General features: G+C 40.0%; 1 protein-coding gene across 2 annotated transcripts in view; it reads right to left on the reverse strand.

Annotated features, from left to right (window-relative positions):
- The window catches only part of mink1 (misshapen-like kinase 1), a 28,733-nt gene that overhangs the window by 5,221 nt on the left and 3,733 nt on the right, over nt 1-19,779 (reverse strand). The window contains exons 2-26 of one of the 2 annotated variants that reach the window (XM_070916813.1): nt 18,945-19,010; nt 18,321-18,503; nt 18,121-18,231; nt 17,941-18,031; nt 17,704-17,834; nt 17,555-17,609; nt 14,988-15,066; nt 13,801-13,976; nt 13,577-13,646; nt 13,253-13,463; nt 10,147-10,254; nt 7,594-7,770; nt 7,321-7,491; nt 6,734-7,000; nt 6,213-6,292; nt 5,986-6,089; nt 5,794-5,885; nt 5,459-5,482; nt 4,836-4,987; nt 4,558-4,669; nt 2,733-2,849; nt 2,326-2,437; nt 1,860-2,009; nt 899-1,042; nt 54-188 (exon numbers count right to left, since the gene is read on the reverse strand). In XM_070916813.1, the coding sequence (XP_070772914.1) occupies nt 54-188; nt 899-1,042; nt 1,860-2,009; nt 2,326-2,437; nt 2,733-2,849; nt 4,558-4,669; nt 4,836-4,987; nt 5,459-5,482; nt 5,794-5,885; nt 5,986-6,089; nt 6,213-6,292; nt 6,734-7,000; nt 7,321-7,491; nt 7,594-7,770; nt 10,147-10,254; nt 13,253-13,463; nt 13,577-13,646; nt 13,801-13,976; nt 14,988-15,066; nt 17,555-17,609; nt 17,704-17,834; nt 17,941-18,031; nt 18,121-18,231; nt 18,321-18,503; nt 18,945-19,010 (3,118 nt within the window). Of the gene's footprint in view, nt 1-53; nt 189-898; nt 1,043-1,859; nt 2,016-2,325; nt 2,438-2,732; nt 2,850-4,557; nt 4,676-4,835; nt 4,988-5,458; nt 5,483-5,793; nt 5,886-5,985; nt 6,090-6,212; nt 6,293-6,733; nt 7,001-7,320; nt 7,492-7,593; nt 7,771-10,146; nt 10,255-13,252; nt 13,464-13,576; nt 13,647-13,800; nt 13,977-14,987; nt 15,067-17,554; nt 17,610-17,703; nt 17,835-17,940; nt 18,032-18,120; nt 18,232-18,320; nt 18,504-18,944; nt 19,011-19,779 lie in introns of both variants that reach the window. The other variant, XM_070916812.1, reaches the window with a different exon arrangement.

Raw genomic sequence — 19,779 nt, forward strand, 5'->3', positions numbered from 1 at the left:
TTGTGTGGAGTAGAATAGACAGCAGTGATAAACAGCCATCGTCTGTCACTCACCCACTTTGTAGTGCACACAGCCCTCCATCTCCCCCACAGTGGTCCAGCCTTGCTTTTTCTCCACCTCAGGGTCATTGTGGAGAATCTTGTTCCTCAGCCAGGCCAGGTAGTAGACACGTACCTTGTTTTTCTTGCCTTAATAGACAAAGTGGGAGATCAATTACAAAGGAGATTAATTTCAGTAATAATTTAAATGCATTTAAACTGTGGTTTAAATAATCTTTTGACCCTATCAAGGTGCTTAGGCAATATATAATATAAATAAGATATATAATTTAGCATGAATTTAATGTGAAACTAGATAGTTTGGTTCTCATAATATAGTAATAGCTAACTTAAATTGTCTTTCCTACTCTTAAAGACTGCTTTACAGTTACATAAATGTCTAAACTTATGTTTTAGCTGAGGAAACATGTTGACTGCATCTTTCTGCTCATGATTAACATTACTGCTGATTGTTCCTCAAAATTGTGTTATATATAAATGTCTGACAAAAGCATCAGTAATCGTAAACAAAATATCATCAAATTATTAATACAGTATATTGTAAAAAATATTGATATTTCCCATTTTTAGAAATCCTGATGAAAAGGAGGTAGTTCAAATATATTGTGATGTCAATATCTCTAAGCCCTAATATACAGTGCACAGAAATAAAAAGAGCTTTCCTGTGATTTAGGTGCAAAGTCAAAATGCAATGCAAAAAAAAATCACTCTGACGGAATGAGCACAATTTGGCATCTAGTGTTTGGCATCCCATTAAAGATAGCGGTCTTGTGCCAAAAGCACAGACAGCTTTAACCAACTGTAGTGAGAGCAGCCTGGCGATGAGCAGCAGTAATGACCTGATATGGTGATGAGCAAGTTGAGGCCCTCCAGGACGTCCATCTGTTGGAACCTGCGGGAGTTGATGAGGGGGTAAACCTTGCCCTGACCACTACGGTCCAGCAGCTTCAAACCGTTCTCTGTGCCCACCAACAGGTTCACACCTGGGGACACACACGTGCGAAAATAAATAGCTTTTTCATTCTGCATAAAATGATCGTAATTATTGCCTTCCCTCGAGCCACAGCTAAAAATATTTTTGCAGTATACCTGTGTTGTAACTATTAACTAGTAGCTGTTATTGGACATCTCGTACGTTTTCATTTTACATTATCATTTCCACATCATAACCTGCAGCAACTCTACCGCCATGATATTTCATTTTGTTTAGAGGAGAAATAAAGACAGCTTTAATGAACATGTGATGTAACTGTGTGTGATGTCACCCATGACTACTGTGAGCCTATTTGAAGATAGAGGAAAGGGACGTTGAAGGTCGTATTGTTGAGTCTATTGCACTTTGTTACACTACACTCAGTTTGGCACATAAAAAGAAAAATTTCATATAACTTTTTCCCAACACGTCATCACCTAGGTAATAGATGGTGCTTATGGAAAACAGCTTGTGAGAAGAGGCTGGAAGAGCAGGAATTGATTTTATAAAGATTGCTTTGATAATGAAAGCAGAGACACCGTGCTCTCTCATGAAGAGTTATTAATGTCACACTAAGGCAATCGAAAGGTACACCTGTGGCCTGAAATCTAATTTCCATGTCACATGTTTTCAGTCATATTTGTAACCAGAGCCCTGCTGGAGCTGACATTTTAATTCTTTGTAAGGATGTTGAGCACGAGATAAGAATGGTTAAAATAACCTGGCTCTTACTGCTTTCTCCTATTTTGAGAAATACGTTAGTTTAAGGTATGTCATTTGCTTGGTGTTTTTTTGCATTTACATACGACTATTGAATCTGTTCTCACCCCACAGCGCAGCACACAGGATCTCAGAGTTGAACCTCTTCTTGTACTTGCGGATCTCAGGTGTGTCATTGGGGGGGCGTGTGTTGGTGGGATTGACATTCACCATGGAGCCTTTCCTCACCTCCATCTTCAGCTGCTCAAACCTGGAGCCTAAACACAGAGGCAGCAATAGAAATGGCTTAATTGGGGAAGGAAAATACAAACCAGGGCAAAATTGTACAAGGTTTGGAACTGGACACAATGTTCCCATTAATCCTTTTTAAAGGGAATTTATAGTCAATTAACAAGTTATATTTTTATAGAATTTATGTTGTAATTTAATAGAAAATATTCTCTCAATCTCACGAGAAATAATGTAAAAGGTTAAGGTGAATTGAATATTTTGCAATCAGCTGCAGGCTCCTTGTTTAATGTTCAAGGAGCTCCAGGCAGATGTCGCTGCAAGTCTGAAAAGCTTCTGACTCACCAGTGATAGACATGTTATCTCCTGTACCTCCTGGTGACTGGTACATGCCCAGATCCACAAAGGTGGTGAAGGAGGACTTGCCAGATGCTTTAACCAAACCTCTGGACTGATACTGGTGGAGCAGAGAGGGTGTATGAGTTGTACAGTGTTGCTTAAGTCAGCATCATGTCTGTGGAGATTTTAGTTTAGTAGACAAAATGTTCCAAACTGATATTTTCTGTGCCAATGTGGCATTAAAACAGCAGTTTTAAGATCTATATTTGTGATGATAGTCCACAAACAAGCTGAACTGATTATCATGAAATGTGTTATGGGTGGACTTCATGGCTGGAATGATGGCAGATAGAGAACACATAAAAATAAACCAGGAATGTAGGGCTGATATACTTAGCATCAGTAAAACTTACATCATAAACAGAGTCCTTCCCGGGGGAGGAGTGAGTGGCTGAATCAGTGGGGGAGTGGGAGGGCTGTACCACATCTGGCAAGTTAGTGTAACCATTATGGCTCCGCTTCTCTGGGGTCTTTCAGGTAAAAGAGAAACACACACACACACACACAACTCCATGCATTACATAACGTCAATGACAGACTTGGATGTTGGCTAATCTGCTGCCCCAAATACTAGGATATGACCCGTTTGGTGAACACACCCCAGTAACCACAAGAAGTAAAGTAACAGTCGTGACCAAACTTGCTTTAAAAAGTCAACTTCATGTTCTTAACACTGGGAGACCCCACCAGTTGTTGTGTCTTTTATGTAACTGATGTGCCACAGTTGTTTACATGCAGCTGTCCAGAATCTAGCTGCCATGCACAACCTAATGTCAGTGGATGCTTTCAAGTCTCATATCTTTTAAAAAGAGAAAACTGAACATGCAAGAGTTGGAATGTTTTGCTGCCACATTAAGGAAAAAGGGGGAAAAAAACTTTTTGTATGATACTAAGAATCTCAAACACTAGTTTTTAAAATGACTGATGCTCTATGAAAAGACTAGAAAAGATCTATCTGCACGGCTTGTAAAGCTTAAGCCCTTAAAAACTGAAAGCAGGTCATGTACAGGTCAATTATTGTACATTCTCAATGTTTGTATACCAATCATATATGGCAAAAATATCTATATCAAATGTACAGTATATGTAAATTGTACATAATGTTCTCTAAGAAAGATTCCCAGTACTTGATGAATGTCCCAAAGATAATTTACACCCTCTATTTTGTGGGCCACTGTTCTAACATGCAGCAGCTGAATTTCTGTGCTGTTTGACAGGTTTGTAGAAAACAGCATATTTACTGTATGTGTGAAAGTAATCAAAATTCCTCTTCTTTATATGTACTGTATAATGTTTGCCATTTTATTTATAATGCCAGACAAATTAATAACTCCATATTCAGTAATGTAACTGTAGCTTGGCACAAATTTCTGACACTTTGCATATTCAAAAACACACACACACATGCATAAACACGCAAAGCTATTGCACTCCAGTGAAGGCGACACTTCCCACATTTAACTCATCGTGAGCCACCTGCAAGATGTAAGCCGTCTGTCACTGAGTCATACTGCTGTCTCCCCAGAAATCTCAAAGATTTATGCAAACCCAACACAGGATGGCTTTAGGTAATATACAAAATATAAAACAATATTCAGTTGAAACATTATTCACACATACACATTTACAGACGATCAGTAAATATGTACAACAGGCTTGCAAAAGTTCTCATTGTCAACTTTGGGCTGAGTTCCTGTGAGCTACCCAGCAGCACTACTTTGCCCTAAAATTCTGCTTCTCAACAGATGTGTAATACTGAAGCTGTGGCCACATAACATTATGATCTATTGATAGCTAACTTGGCAATGTATTGTATGTCTGCCTCCTCCTGTGATTAATTTCTTCCTGAGTGCTTTTTGAACATTGGTGCAAAGCGTTGAATCTACAAAGATGCTCATTGGCTTTGAAGGAGGTACAGTGAAACCTGACGGTCATGGCTGATGTTTTAGACATCTTAATTTTAATCTGCTATCAAACTTTATTATGGGTGCATGAAAAGTGGCTCCACATAACGCCATGTCTTCTTTCTTTGGTCAGTTAAGTGTGTAAATAAAAAAACATATAACATCAAACAACAAATTGTCTTGCTGTTTTGTAATATTCTTTGACATGTATTGCGGTAATTTTTCCATCTATTCATAATGCATTTTAGTATCATTACATATACAGATGACTCACCCTCTGCACCAGCATGGTCTGATCCCCATAGCCTCCAGCTTGCTCTCCCTCTCCCCCCTCGCCTTCGTCTTCATGAACCACCATGGTGTTGACTGAATCAGTGTCTGCGTCCCTGTGACTGAAATCAAAAGAGGAATAGAAGTCAAGGATGACATAATGGAAAAGAGAGTAACGCATTTTTACGTGAAGAATTTAATACTTTATTTTAAAGTACAGTTGACAAATAAAAACAATTCTTTGCTTCCTGAATTGTTAGTATTTGTAGGTGTTTGTATTACCGGTCTGTGGGGCTTTCTTCCTCCTCTGCTCCCTCGCCACTCTCGCTCTCCTCACTACTCTCACTGCTCTCCGAAGAGGAGGAGTAATCATTGGCCTTGACTGGGGGCCTTGGCTGCTCCTCAGCACGCTCCTTGGCAAAGAGGCCATGGTCCTGCACATACACATACACCACCATATATTTTAAGAATGCATTCAAAAAATGTTTTAAACATAATCTCAGCTGTTAAAGAAAGTAGAAAATAATGCAACAGTAATGCATGCACTACTAATGTGAAAGACAATCCAGATACAAGTGAAGGTGATGGGTCGTCAGGAGAGCGGGCTCAGACACAGTGCCAATGTAAGTCCAGACTCAAAACTCCCAACACTCCAGTCACCTGATGATATTTTGAAATGATTTTGAGGCATGTGAGATGTCCACATAGTAGTGCAAATGCAAACACATTAAAAAGGTCTTGATGTAAAGACTGGAATTTCATTCAAAGACAAAATATTTAACCAACAAATGAAGACAATGTAGTGCATGCAATTAATTCTATGTACTACGGTCAATGAATGCAGATACAAACTCATGCATGAACACTGAACGTTGCACAACACACAAAGACACAGGGATACTAACCTCCCCTATAGCTCTCTTGTAACTCTGTATTCGAGGTAAAGTCAACAAAGATTTGAGAAGAGGAGAAACAGGAAGGGAAACAGCAACAGTGCACATGAAGTGTAAAAGAATGGTAATGTGAGGAGAAGACCGTCAGTTAGTATACTATATGTCAATTTACACAAAGAGTGCCTTTGAGATCAAACTGAGCACATGTACAGGAAGTTCATGCTTTTCATTTTAGAATTAAATAATATGTGTTGCATGCACCCCTTCAGCAATGTTAAAACTGATTTCATAAGTAGGGGATAGTGGAGAGACAGCCAGTATAATGTCTGTTTGAAAGAACCACTTACAGCAGGGCGCCCAGGGCGGGAGGAGGTGCGAGACTCCCCTGGCTTATGACGACTATCATGGGAGAGAACGGGTGACTCCATTTTGGAGGAACCTGCAAATAACAATGTTGTAGAGTATAGTTAGAATACTGAAATCAGACTTACAGCAAAGACAGTCTGCAGAGAAATAGCACTGGGGAGACAGGGACTCACTGAGGATGCGATGCCTCTCGAGAGAGCCAGTCTGAGGCAGATTAGATATGATGCTGATACTGTCTCCTCTCTCCCAGCGATCATTGCGGCTGAGATCTGGATTGCTGCCATGAAGATACATTGAGGATATAAATCACTTATGTTAAGTCATCATTAAAACATACCACCTTTTAGGAGGCACTAATTTAAGGAAACATCTGATCAAATCATTTGGCTGTCTTCAGTACCTGGCTCTTACTGGGTGCCTTATGCCAGACGTCAGGTTGGTGTTGAGAGCAGTGGCGATAGACGCTGTCCTCTGGGGGATCTGAGGACAGCAGCGTCATAGTCAGTTACATTTAGCAGTTTAGAAAATGACCAAAGATGTTTTTTTTGTTTTAAACCACTGTTGCCTGTCGTCAGGTTGAGCAAGCAGCCTTTAGTGCACCAAAGATGCACTGAGGATTTTATCGCATAAACCTCCTTTGAAGGTATTCACATAAACTTAATCCTCAACTGGTCAGGAGTTTTTCCTAGATGTAAGCATGTGGGTACAGGTCAGGGCAGTGGATGGAAAAATTGTTCCAAAAGCTACTCTGTGAGGTAAACAAGAGTTTATATTTCTTAAAACTGACACCTTTCATTGTCAGGTTACTGGCTGTAGCCCAGCTAACATGACATTTGTGTGTAGATATGGGAGTCTTGTTAAAAATAAGTGTTTTGGGTTAGTGCACTTACTGCGGAGTCAAAACCAGCCCCTAGATCTTACCTTGGGTGGGAGTTCCACATCTGGCAGGCGGATCCAGGGGCCGCGATCCTCTCTGATTTGGTGTGCCTGTGGGGCGGGGGTTTCAGAAGTGGGGTCTGAGTTTTGACGCACCAGCTCTCTAGAGTGGATGGGGCGGGGTGTGGGGGTAAGGGAGGGATCCTGGGTGGGGAAGGCGGACATGGTCTTAGTGGGCTGATCACAGAGGGACTGGGAGCGAGGGACAGGGGCAGCATAAGGCTTCAGTGGAACCAAGTGAGCCATCTGGAACTGCATAGGACAGGAGCAGCAGCAGCAGCACACCAGGAGGGAGGAGCAGCCGAGCAGAAGGAAGAGCGCACAAGACAGTCGGAGAAGCAGGCCGAGGTGGAGAAGAATGCAAGGTTGTATTCCAAGGTGAATTTTAAACATGTGATTACAGATGAGTGGAGAGGGAAAGGAGGGAAAAGAAGATAAAGAAGGCGTAAATAAGGTAGCATAGACAATGAAGGGTAAAGCAGCTGAAGAACTGGGGCAAAGACGGCAGAAGCAGTTGTATCTTCCATTGTTTGTCTCGATTTTAATCAACTGAAACACTTGCAAACACCCACCTTTCCCTGCCCGCCTTGGGGTTCAACAGGCCTCTGCATTGGGGGGGTCTGAGCAGACTGTACCACTCCGGATTGGCTGATTGAGTCAGAGCGCAACTGGATGGCAGTGTCAGAGACAGTGGTGCAGATCTTTGGTGAACCCTGTCTATTGAGCTTACTTCGCTCCTCCACCTGAAATAAGGACGACAGTGAAAGAATGATCTACTCTGTAGGCCAGCATGCAGTAGTTTGGACTGTGGTGTGTAATGCTTCTAATGTAAGTAACACTGCTACCTCACGGGCCCAAGTCGGTTTGTTGTTGGGCTCCAGGTTTTTGTTATAGTGGTAGAGCTGGGGCTTCTTTTCTTGCTGCTGTTGCTGCAGAGACACCAGGTAGGCATGCTCCTGCTGCAGCTGCCTCTGCAGTCGCTCTGACTGACGCTGTTCCTCCAGCTGCTTGCGCTTATACTCCTGAGCAAAGAAACACACTGTAGTCAAGACGTTGCTTGCCTCAGACTGGACACAGGTCATAAGCAAACCAACTCATCTGCAAAAAGTAAGTCCTCATTCACTTAAAACTACAGGTAGAGGTTTGCATATTTATCTGATCTGATTTCATCCATTGAGAAAATAAATGTTTTGGACAAACTTTATCATCTCTAAGAGTGTACTCCTATTAATATTACAGCAGTCAATTACCAACCCACATCAAAAAAATATTGATTGTGTCTGTAGCTAAACCTTTCTGTGCTGCATACTAAACAGACAGTGTAAAAGTGAGTCAGTTGACTTATTGGTTTTTCATTGCGAGTTGAAGGCACAGGTCTTCCAGCCTTTTGATGGCCACTGTGTTCATAAGAAAATTACTGGGGGCCAAGCCAGCAAAGCACTAGATTCACTCGTTACTATAATGCTCTCACATGGCCCACATGTTCTGCGTAGTGAGTAAAATATCACTACCGAAAAAATAAAGACAGAACGAGTTTCCTACAACTCTCGTGACACTGAACTGAAGAAATTGAACGGACTTGGTGTTCCAGGAGATGGCGCTATGCCGCAATTGCTTCACATTGACCACCGAACTCCATCGAGCTAACAGTTGCATGCTTTCATAATGTCTTTCGTTGGAAGGAAAAGGCAGAGTCACGAATGAGACTACTGTTTATTGATTAACTGTGTAATTTTTAATCAAAATGCGTTAATGTAAAATGAATTCCTCTGTGCACCAGAGTGCTGGTTGAGAATGTTTACGTAAGAGCCTGAACGAAATTGATCAAATTCTGATAATACAAAGAATCATTCATTGCTTTACAGTTGTTCTTTTTGTAATGACTTGCACAAGGAAAAGTTTTTTTGGGGTCAATGTAATACCATCTGTGGCCAGTATGTCAAAATTGCCTCACAGCACTGTCCCTGGGGGTTTGCTGCACACATCATCTCTGCTAATTATCCATGGCAGTGAACCCCCAAAACTACTCCACGGACACTGCCCTGTGGATGCCCTGTGCTCTGGTCGCTATGGAGATATGCATATACACAGGGATTATGTGTGAGTGTAACCTAGGAGGGATGTGTGAAAAACATCTAAATTGCCTTATGCATACAGTAGTGAGGATTGGATTCTTTCTCCCTCTAAAAAACAGGAACAAAGAGCTCAAACCATATGACAGCAACTCCTATGCTCCACAGGAGCTAGCTCAAACAAAGATGTCACGAGTGTGGCAATTCTTCCCTTCAATATAAGCAATATTTACACTAATACACTGAAATCTGCTCAAAACTGCCCCAAAATCTAGGTCAGTGCATGCCTTTTCAAGACAGGCAGTATTGTGGGAGCTGCAACAAGTAGAGCATATCTACATCAAGGTGCTGCACATCTAGAACCTGAATCTGCTTATTTTGTTATAAATACAAGTCGAGTGGTTACAATCTGACTGTTAAAGTATTCATTTGAGCTGCCTTTTACTCCACCTAAACGCATCTCCCCCAAACACAAGCAGACATGTAACACTGCAGTGTTTGTTTTGACGAATACAGAAAAAAAACATATTGTTGTGAGGATACACAGGTATTTTTCAGTGCTGATCAATAAATCTCCTTTACTGATGAGGCATTATAACCAAGAAGAGGACATGGAAACCTCTGCAGTCAAAACAATAAATGATAACGGAGTAGTGAGGACTAGTTACCATAAGTAGTGCTTGCTCCTGAAGCAACTGCTGCTGTAGGATTTCTAACTGCCGCTGCTCTTCTTCTAACTTATGTCTGATAAACTCCTGAGGAAAAGTAAAGAGGCAGGAAAGATAGGCATTTACATGGGAAAACATAAATGAAAGTATATGGGGGAAGGGTAGAAGATGGGAGGGTAAGAGTTATGTAATGTTATTCCAGTAAACAACAGAAAGCACTGATAAAAATCGAAAGCACTAAAAAAAGTTGTAAGAGACAAGTTACCATTAAACATAATATCACTGTCTAGCAACACTACATATCAATTGTGGTCAATTACTAGATTAAGAGTCATTAAAATATTTAGCAGTACATTGTGATTGTTGTGAGGTACTATACTAACATAAAATCAGTATCTGGCACTACAAGGTGATGGTGCTATGATGCCAGACTCTTGTGTTACTGAGGGTAGACTGGAAACAGAGCATAAGAGACGCAGAGAGCTCACCCACAGAAAACTCATCTCTGAATAAATACACTAATTTAGACCCTTGCTGCTATGGCAACCAACTCATGGAATTTCACCACCAGAGCAACTTGCACAGTGTTGCTGGTGGACACACCCACACTTCAAACTGATTGGCTGATTGCAGCCCCACGTCTCCTGTGGTTGGTTACCTGCTCCCTCTCAGCCAACCTTCTATCTTCCTCCCGTCTCATATCGTCAAGTCTCCGATGGGGACCTTTTTCTTGCTGCCTCACCATCTCTCGCTCTTTTCTCTGTTGCTGGGAGAAAAAGGGTGACAGGAAAAAGAGAAATGAGCAAAGAGGCTATGTTTGCACGGGGGAATTTATAACGGATAGCCTGCTTATAAGCAAACCCTCCCTTGTTTTTTGTGCAAAGAGCTGGAAAAAAAGAAATAAAGGGAGTGAGAGTGCAAGGCAGAGAATAGAGGCTGTGAGTCATTCTCACAAACACACACACAGACAAACACACACACACCTATTGCATCCTAATCATCTTCTAAGTGCGCTGCTTTGATTCAAACTCGAACTGACCACAGTTATTCACTTTTGGCAGAGAGCTGTCTTCATCTGCTTTTTAAAAAAGGACATTGAAACAACAAGGTTTGTTCTTTGTGGTGAAATGAGAACCTCCCACTTGGTAGTGACACAAAACACTCAGATCTCTTGTTGTTGGCACTTCACAGTTGAACAGAAGAGCCAGAGAAGACAGAGGAGGAGGTGGAGGTATATTAGGGGAGTTCAATATTACTGCTGTAAAATACCATAACAATACAGCACAATACTTATAATAATATAATACCAATATCAGTGTAATTATGTGTGCCTCATTCAAATCCCACATACCTCCTCAAACATTTCACAGCTGCTGACACTTTGTCAGCCCACCAATGAGCTGAATTATGTAAGTATGTCTTTGAAAATCTTCAGCAACATACATAACCTTTACTTAAATCATTTCTAAAATCATGTTTTAAAGTGATACCTCAACTCTAACAATTAAATCGCAGCATGAACACAAAATCTTTATCTAATTTCGCTGTCCTTCACGTCTGCATCAATATTTGCTCCCAAGGCCCATATGTTGGTCAATAACAAATCACAATCTAACACAAAAATTATAGAGTGGCATGTTTCTAAAGAGTCCTATATTTGTTTGATGCATGTGGTAACGTGAAATATAAAATGATCATGATCATCAGACTCCACCAGCAAGTCAATAAACTGATGGCTAGTAAGAGCTAATGACTACAGACTGTACAAGGCTTTTGTCAACTCTATATTAGATAAAATTTCAAAGCAAGATGTAAAATATTGGCAACATTTCAAGTGTATATCAATCCTTTAAGTCAACTGCTACAATATTTAACTACCATGTAAGCATTTTAATCACCAAAGTCAGTTGGAATCTGTATCATTTCAGGTGACACAATAAAATATAAAAGGATAAACTGATCATGTTTCACTAGTGATCCAGATCTGGGATGGCCAACTTGTAATCATTATCATATGTTTCTGCATGGACTTTTTAACTGTGAATGTCATGTGATTTTTAATCATTTCTTCGTTACACTGTTTTTTTTAGCTTCACTACAGCAAGCTTGTTAACTGGCTTGCTTTTTCAACCTTACAGCCTCAGGAAATAGACACAGATTGTAAAAAAATAGCATGTGTGTGTTTCTATGCCTTACATTAGTCAATTTAATACTATGCAGCCTACCGGGCCTCACAGCCCTCATAACATGCAGATTAGTGGTTTTAGTGTAGAGAAAATCTGAATCTTGAGCCACTAATACAACTCACTAATCTCTACACTCCTTAAGGGTGAAACTGCAGTTTCCATGCATTTTACAAACATCATACTCACAAAACATCTCGCTCACTGTTTGCAGAATTAATAAATCATAGTTCATACTGTTGATTTCTTTCACTTTAAATAATCTCACTGTTTACCTACTTATTTAACTATGAATGTTAGTGAACAAAATGTTGAAAAGGTACTGTTGCCTGTGAAGATGATCTGAGCTTTTGTTGAGTACTAGCAACTAGTACTGAGTGATGGAGGCTTTGAGTTAGCGACAGAAAAAAACCTTATGGATAGGTACAGTATACTGGTGTGTTTTACATGTATTGCATAGGCCTCATTTCAAAATCTAAGCTACTCAAACATTGTTACTCTTACAAGTTTTTTTTATTCATTCAGTTTTAATAATTTATTATTTATGCCCGTAGTTTATACATCCAGCTTATTACATAAAGTTTAGTAGGGCCCACAATAGAGGGCAAATCATAAATGCTTTGCACTTAAGACCAAAGCAAGCAATGGCAAATCAAATACTGACCTGAGGATTGGACTTGATAAAAGGGGCAAATAAAACAGCAAGTAGTTAAGTGGCTGAAGATCAGACACATTACAGACAAGGAGCCTGATAATTTCGTTGCTTGGTACAGTTTTGCTTTGAATTAAAAATGTACGGTCGTGTTGCATAATGTATTAGTATCATGAGCCTCTGGTAAAATGTGCAGGATTACAATTAATTACAAAATCAAGGTCAACGGTGGAAATAAGATCACGGGCACCATTGTTCTATCCCTGACAATACATAACAACTATGTCCCTAAAACACACCTACTTTTTGTAAATATTATAAATATTGCTCTATTCACAGTTTGGGAACTTTGTAATCCTTCTTTCTAGTGATTTGCTTTTTATAATCAGTTTTGAGTTTATGTAGCATTTTATTTTACAGGTACCAGACGTCAAATCTCAGTACTGCATGCAGTATTGCAATAATGTGGGACAATATAGGACTGTGTCTAGTGTTGTGTCAAAAACTTTACAGTAACGACAAGACAGAAAAAAAAGTTACAATAAAGGCAAGAAAAATATCTTTGCTTTCCTTAAGGAATAGTTCGACATTTTGAAAAATACGCTTATTTGTTTTCTTGCTTTCTTGCCAAGAGTTGGATGAAAAGATTGATACCAATCTCATGTCTGTGTATTAAGTATGAAGCTTAGCATACAGACTGGAAGCAGGGGGAAACCGTTATTTTGGCTATCTACAAAGTTAAAAAAATACACCTACCAGCACCTCTAAAGTTATAGACTAATTAACACACTGTATGTCCTTTGACTAAGCCATACAAAAGCAGAAATGTAAAAATGTCAAGTTGTAGTTTTAGGGAGAGTTATGTGCTGTAAGTACTTCTCTCTTGGCGCAGTGTTTGAGAAAGTATCAATTCCCTGGTTGAGTATTACCTCTTCAAGTCGGCGACGCTGTTCCTTCTGTTCCTCAATGCGTTTCTGTCGGTCATGCAACAGTTGTCTCTTGTGTTCCTCAGGGTCCCTACGCTGTGCAGCCAGTTGGGCCTGCTGCCTCTTGTGAGCCTCCGAGCGCTCTTTGTTCTCCTGCTGCAGACGCTGGAAGTCCCGTCTCAGGGTGGACTCACCGGGCACATTGAGGATTGAACTAATGACCAAAATTGAAGATATGAGGGAGAGGATTTGGGGGACGATCATTTGCACAGAGAACACAAGTCAAGGATTCATACTACTTACACAGAAATCATAAACTGCAATTACCTTGACTCTCTGTCATCTCCACGATTTTCATCCTCTTCATCACTACCACTATACTCATACTCCGTCTCTTCTATAAGAAAAATTGAACAAAGCAAAGTCAAACATTACATGAAAAAACATTGTGGCATACTAACCTACAGTACACTTCATTTGATCAATGTCCATGAAGAGACCATGTAGCCTGGGTTACACCCATTTGGGCTCTTTGCATCTTATTTGCTTACCTTTCTCTCCCCTCTTCTTGCGAGTACGGTCAATATGGTCTTTGAGCTGAATTCGGACCTGCCGCTCAGTGGGCTGGTCCCTGATGAAGGAGTGCTTGAGAAGCTGCTCTGTGGATGGTCGGCTGGGGTATGTCTTCACGAGACAGCCCTCTATAAAGTCAATGAATTTCTTGGACCTGGGAGGAAGGGGGAGGTCAGAGGATGATAAACTAGTGAGGGGGGGCAGGGAGGCACGGAACAGCTTGGCGGTTATTGACAGCTGTGATTCCTGATCCAACAACTGTCTTCTCACTCACTTTCTGTAACTGACTAAACTAAGTTACTAACTAAAACGTGAGCACAACAACTTGATCACTAAAAAAATAAAATTCAATGCACTACAATAACTATTCAATGAATATTACCCATATGAGGTCAATAATGTTAAAACATGATAAGCAAGAGTTGTTGAGTTCATGTTATTGTGTCTATCCCTTACATATGTTTTTGTAGGTGCATAATTGTTCATTTTGAGCGACACAATATCGACTGACAGCTTCTTTCGAATTCAACTTACAAAAAACATTGTGAAAGAAACTTTGCATTCTGAAGGCAGTGGGACCACAAACTCTACTAAGTGGGTCCATTAACGAGTAGCAGGAAAAGTAAGGAGCAAAAAAACAGGGTAGGAGAAAGAATATGACAAATTAGTTTAAATGCCTTCAGCTTCTTGTCTTGCTCACACTCATATTTGTCTCAATACTGGGACAAAGCACATAACCTCTTTCCCAATCGAGGGACGAATGCACCCAAAGCAACCTGAAGCACATCTGCTTTGAGAAATCACAATTTCTCCTGTAATTTTGGATCGCTTCATGTACAAGCAGCATTCTTTCTATGCAGTGCTGTTCTCATTAAGTGTGTTTACATGCACTTAACCTGGTTATTGCTGCTCTGCAGTAACCTGTTTTCTCAAACATCAAGTCAACAGAGTAATCACATTACTACAGTGCATGTAATATTTGGCATTATAACATATATTTGTTGGATTTAGCAAACTGATTATTGCAGAACTCATATTACTTCAATACAAATAAGGTTTTGCTCCTTCTACACATATTTCACATCACGTGAAGGAAGCCTTTTAAATGTCTAGGATACATCTAAATAAGACTATCAAGGAGACAGCACGATGGTTGATTACTCACCATTTTTTGGATTTAAGTTTCGGAGGGGGATTCCTGGGAATCAGGAAGAGGGCTCTCATCGGGTGCATGTCACACAAGGCTACAGAAAAAAAAGGAGATAGTGAGAGTTGTTAGGTATTATTAAATCATCCTACCCAGGCTGAGAGCTATGATACAAAGAAGGAAAAAGGACCATCAGAATAAGTTTTATGTTAGACAGATTATCATATATTCCCACACATGGTAGTTTGTAATACTATCCACCATTACACATATTCTTTGTATCCTCAAACATGGTTACAGCTGTTGTTTTCCAATATTTCCTGGTGCCCCAGGCTTACTGTTACATTGAATGTAAGAGCAAGGCCTGTGAGTCATTGTGTTCCCAGCGTAGGTAGGTAGCTAAACCTGACTGGTTAGCTTTAGAGTTTCAAAGCAAATGGGATTTTGTAACGCAGTCTTTTGGACATATGCAATGTGACTGAGACAGCCAAAGACAAGAAGGAAATTTCATTTTAGGATTTTAAGGGCCAGAGGGATCACAGTTATACTGATAAAGTGTACTTCATATAACATGCATGTGTAACATGTATTCACACATAGTAATGATGTTTAAGCAATATTTGTTCAATAGGCTTTCATGGATTCTTTTCATTTAAAAGTAATAGATCACCCACTGACAGCTCTTTGTTTTCTTTTAAGTATTCATCCACCTTCAAGTGAGCAAACAGAGGGGTATGGACAGCGTCTGCTTACAGACTACTAAAAAGTGTGTGAAAAGAGGCTTAATAATTCATATGTTTAAAAACAATTTGATAGTAAGCATATCGTGCAACCGCAAACATGTGGCTATACGAAGGAAATATGTCACATTTCAAATACAGTGTGGCACTACTGACCCTACCCTGGCCAAATGCTGCCATTTTGAGAATGCTGCAACAAAACATTTACACAAATCACAGACAATATTTAAAAAAATATATCTGAGCTGTGTCCGACATACTGACAAGCAAACAATGTTGCAGCATACCCTGCAAGGCATATGAATACATTACTGTAACTGGCACAATGATTCATCTCAATGACAGTGACACATATACATTTTGTCAGTCCTGTCTTTGGGGGACTACGGTCAGTTTATCTACAAAATACCTGTCACACCGTCCCCCAGTTTCATCATGGAAGACAAAAAAAGGTACTTTCAGTAAACGTAGGCGGTCATGTGATCAATACAGACATTAAATGGAATCATTTGACAACAAAGCCCATTGCAAATGTACACTCATCATAGCAAAAAAAAAATGAAATACAAGAGACAACAACTAGGGCTGTAACTAATGATTTTCATCACTGATTAATCAGCTAATTTATGAAGTTGTCAAAGACCAATGTGGTGTCTTGACATGTTTATTTTGTTTGGCAAACAGTTTAGCAAAACATAAAATTATTCATTTATAATGCCTTCAAACTGAGAGATTAACTGATTAATAAAACATCCATTATTTTCTGTTGATCAACTAATTGGTTAATTGACAAACAGTTTCAGAACTACTAACGGAAAACCTAAACAAGTAATATTGTAACTTTATTCATGGAAAATATTCAGTAATGAGACTGATTGAGTGGGTGAGTACACACTGCATAATTTATAATGGTACATCAACACCAGTTTGACAGTTGGCCTGTAGGCCTTATGTCATTCACCGCTGCACATAGAAATAATGTACATTTCAAACTGTTTCCACATCACACATGTGTAGGTTTCATATTGGACCATAACTAGCTTCCAAACTAATTGCGATGTCACATAATTGTAGGTAAGCGCCTTAAACTCAGATTTAAGGTGAGCACAGAAACCTTCCCCCTTCAGCAGATGAATGTGAAAACAGCCTTCTAGTCTGAAACTCTGCACATACAGTATATCATTCTGCAAAGTAGAGATCAAACATCAAAGTGAAGCAACAAAAAGCAAAACACAGTTTTGAGTGGAGGTGGATTTTAAATTTGACTTTAATTTCATTCAGAAGAGCTCACTTTGTCCACAGTTAGCCGCAGGTGGTTGTAAAATACAGGCAGAGTGAAGACACATCTTGTAACAATGCAGAACTCATAAAACAGTAGCCCTGTATTGCAAGTGTTTTCTACTTTAATGTCTAATGCAATATTAAGTAAACCAATAAGTAAAGAGTGCAATTCAATTCTTGCAGGTATAATAGAGCCCCTGTTTAACATGGACTTTCTTTACCACAGCTGTGATTTATCTAACAAACATTTTAGCAGCTACTCTTAAGTGAGATTTGCTTCTTAGTCAGGTTTCACATCAAATCTCAAGGCAGACAGATCTCCCCGCTAAGCAGACCAGAGAGATCTGTGCAATCAGCCTCCACAGGCCAACTGCCAGCTCACGACTACACTACCTTGATTACAGTGAGTCAGCTGTCCATCTGAAGATACAGACAACAGGGCTGTATATGCAAGACAAGACTCATTCATAAGGTATTTCAGAATGGGCTTAAAGACAACGAGAAATAAATACATACAAATCCATGATATGACCAAGAACAGGTAAAAAACAAAAGTGCACTTACGAGGAGCTCCCTCTGCCATCTCAATGGCTGTGATCCCCAAGGACCAGATATCACTCTGCAAAATACACAAGGGACCAGGTCATTCTCCATCTTGCATATGCTCTCACAGCATAATGCTCACACAAACACAAACACAGTGCTGCTGTTACCCTGTAGTCATAGGTGGAGTCAGGGTTCTCATCACAGGCAATAACCTCAGGTGCCATCCAGTAAGGAGTGCCGATGAAGGTGTTTCTACGTCCAACTGTCCTGTCCAACTGAGCGCTCACCCCAAAATCAACTGAATGTGGACAAAGGAATCAGAGGAGGAAAGGATGAGGGATGAGGGATAACATATACCTGCTTTTGCAATGAAACAGCCAAAAACGTTCAAGAATTCAACGTACCAAGTTTGACCTCTGCATTCTCTGTTAGCAGCACGTTCTGGCCCTTGATGTCTCTGTGGATAACCTTATGGGCGTGGAGGTGAGAAAGGCCCTGCGCACAGACAAAGAAGTCAAAATTGGTCAATAAGGAGTGACCTCTGCTGCAGACTTGTTTTGACTGATACAACTGTGAATTCTCACCCTTAGGATCTCTCTGCAGATGTAAGCAATCCAATCCTCCTTTAGAGAGCTGCCTTTAGTGTTTTTCACCAGGTCAGTCACTGATCCCGCCCCACAAAACTCCATCACCAGCTACATACAGACAAACACAAACTTAGTGAGCACAATCAATGAGGCATACTGCTGTAAAATCATCAGGCCTGGTATAAAGATAGACTGACCCAAAGTTGGTCATCATGTCCAGGTGGACTCTTCTTGACAAAGGCACCGTAGTACGTGGCTATGTTGCGGTGGTGGCTGTATTTCTTCAGCATGTTGATTTCTGCTTTGATCTCCTCCTCTTCCTCCTCTGTGACATCCATCACCTTAATGGCAGCCAATTGGCCTGTCTTCACGTGACGGCCCTGATTCAAGAACAATTTGGATCATCACAACAATGGCCAGCGAAGTTTAAAATGAACCTGGGACTCGTTGTTTCTGAAACTCTATGAATTTTGCCCATAAAGTGTGGATAATTGCTTCATCACATCATTTCGGCGTTCTTATTTTACATTTTCTTCTGCTGGAGTCTCTTATCTTTCCGTCACAGCCACTTTAAACTTTTCAGACTGACAGCTGAAAAATCTACTGACATAGCATTAAACTACATCTGCTATAATCTGAGAAATGAATGCACAGAACATTTAACGAAGCGCAGGCCCTGGAGTGGTCTTTGAAGCCACACTCCAGCCTGCTCAGTTTTACAGCAACTCATCGCACAAGTGACAACTTATGAGTTGAATGCTTCAATCTTCCTATCAATAAGTCCTATATCATTCAGATGTGATATATGCATCATGTCTCACCTTGTACACCTGTCCATATGTCCCATTGCCGACAACCTCAACCAGCTCAAAGATTCCTGCTGGATCCTGTGGGAGACACGGGCAGATTCATAAGTAACACAAAATGCAGACAGAGCAGGGTCAGATACACAAGGACAATCATGCTTTCTGCCTTGGTGTGCCACATCAGCTTAAAAACATTTGCAAATTTGGGAGCAAAAATGAAAAGACCACACACAAAGCACACCTTATTTATTTTTGTTTTTAAGTGGGTGATATGATGCTTTGCTCTTCTTTGAATCCTACACATCTACACTTCAATGTGGACCCTAAGTGGAGGTCATATTTCATGTTGTTACATTCATGTTTCTACCGTTAAGAGTCACCCTTGATTACTGAAATCCTACTAAACTGCACTTTTTCTAGTAACTGTTGCAATCTGGCCTCAGTTATTTTGGCACAAAGGCTTAGTTAAAACAAGTCTTAATACAAAACAGTTAAGGACTCAACATAAAACCAGGCAAACGTAATTTTAGAAGTAATTTTTCTGTCATTTTAATTTCACATCTTAATATAAAGCTTGAGAAATTTGATTTAATAGGTAGAGTACTTATTGATCAGACAACTGGCATTTTAGAATTATTTTCCTGTGCAACAGAGGCTGTATACCACCATTAAAGTGAGCATATCTGCAAGCCTACAGACATAAACATACAAAAAAAGCACACTGGCATCTGTAGAATAGAAATCATACATAAAAACAAGAAAAGGCAACCCCAATTGTTTCTACTGTGTACACTAAAGCCCATTTAAATCCAGTATTACAATTCCATATTTCCATACAAATCATCTGAAC

Source organism: Enoplosus armatus, chromosome 13 (genome assembly GCF_043641665.1).
Source record: "Enoplosus armatus isolate fEnoArm2 chromosome 13, fEnoArm2.hap1, whole genome shotgun sequence".
In the NCBI taxonomy this organism is placed as follows: domain Eukaryota; kingdom Metazoa; phylum Chordata; class Actinopteri; order Centrarchiformes; family Enoplosidae; genus Enoplosus; species Enoplosus armatus.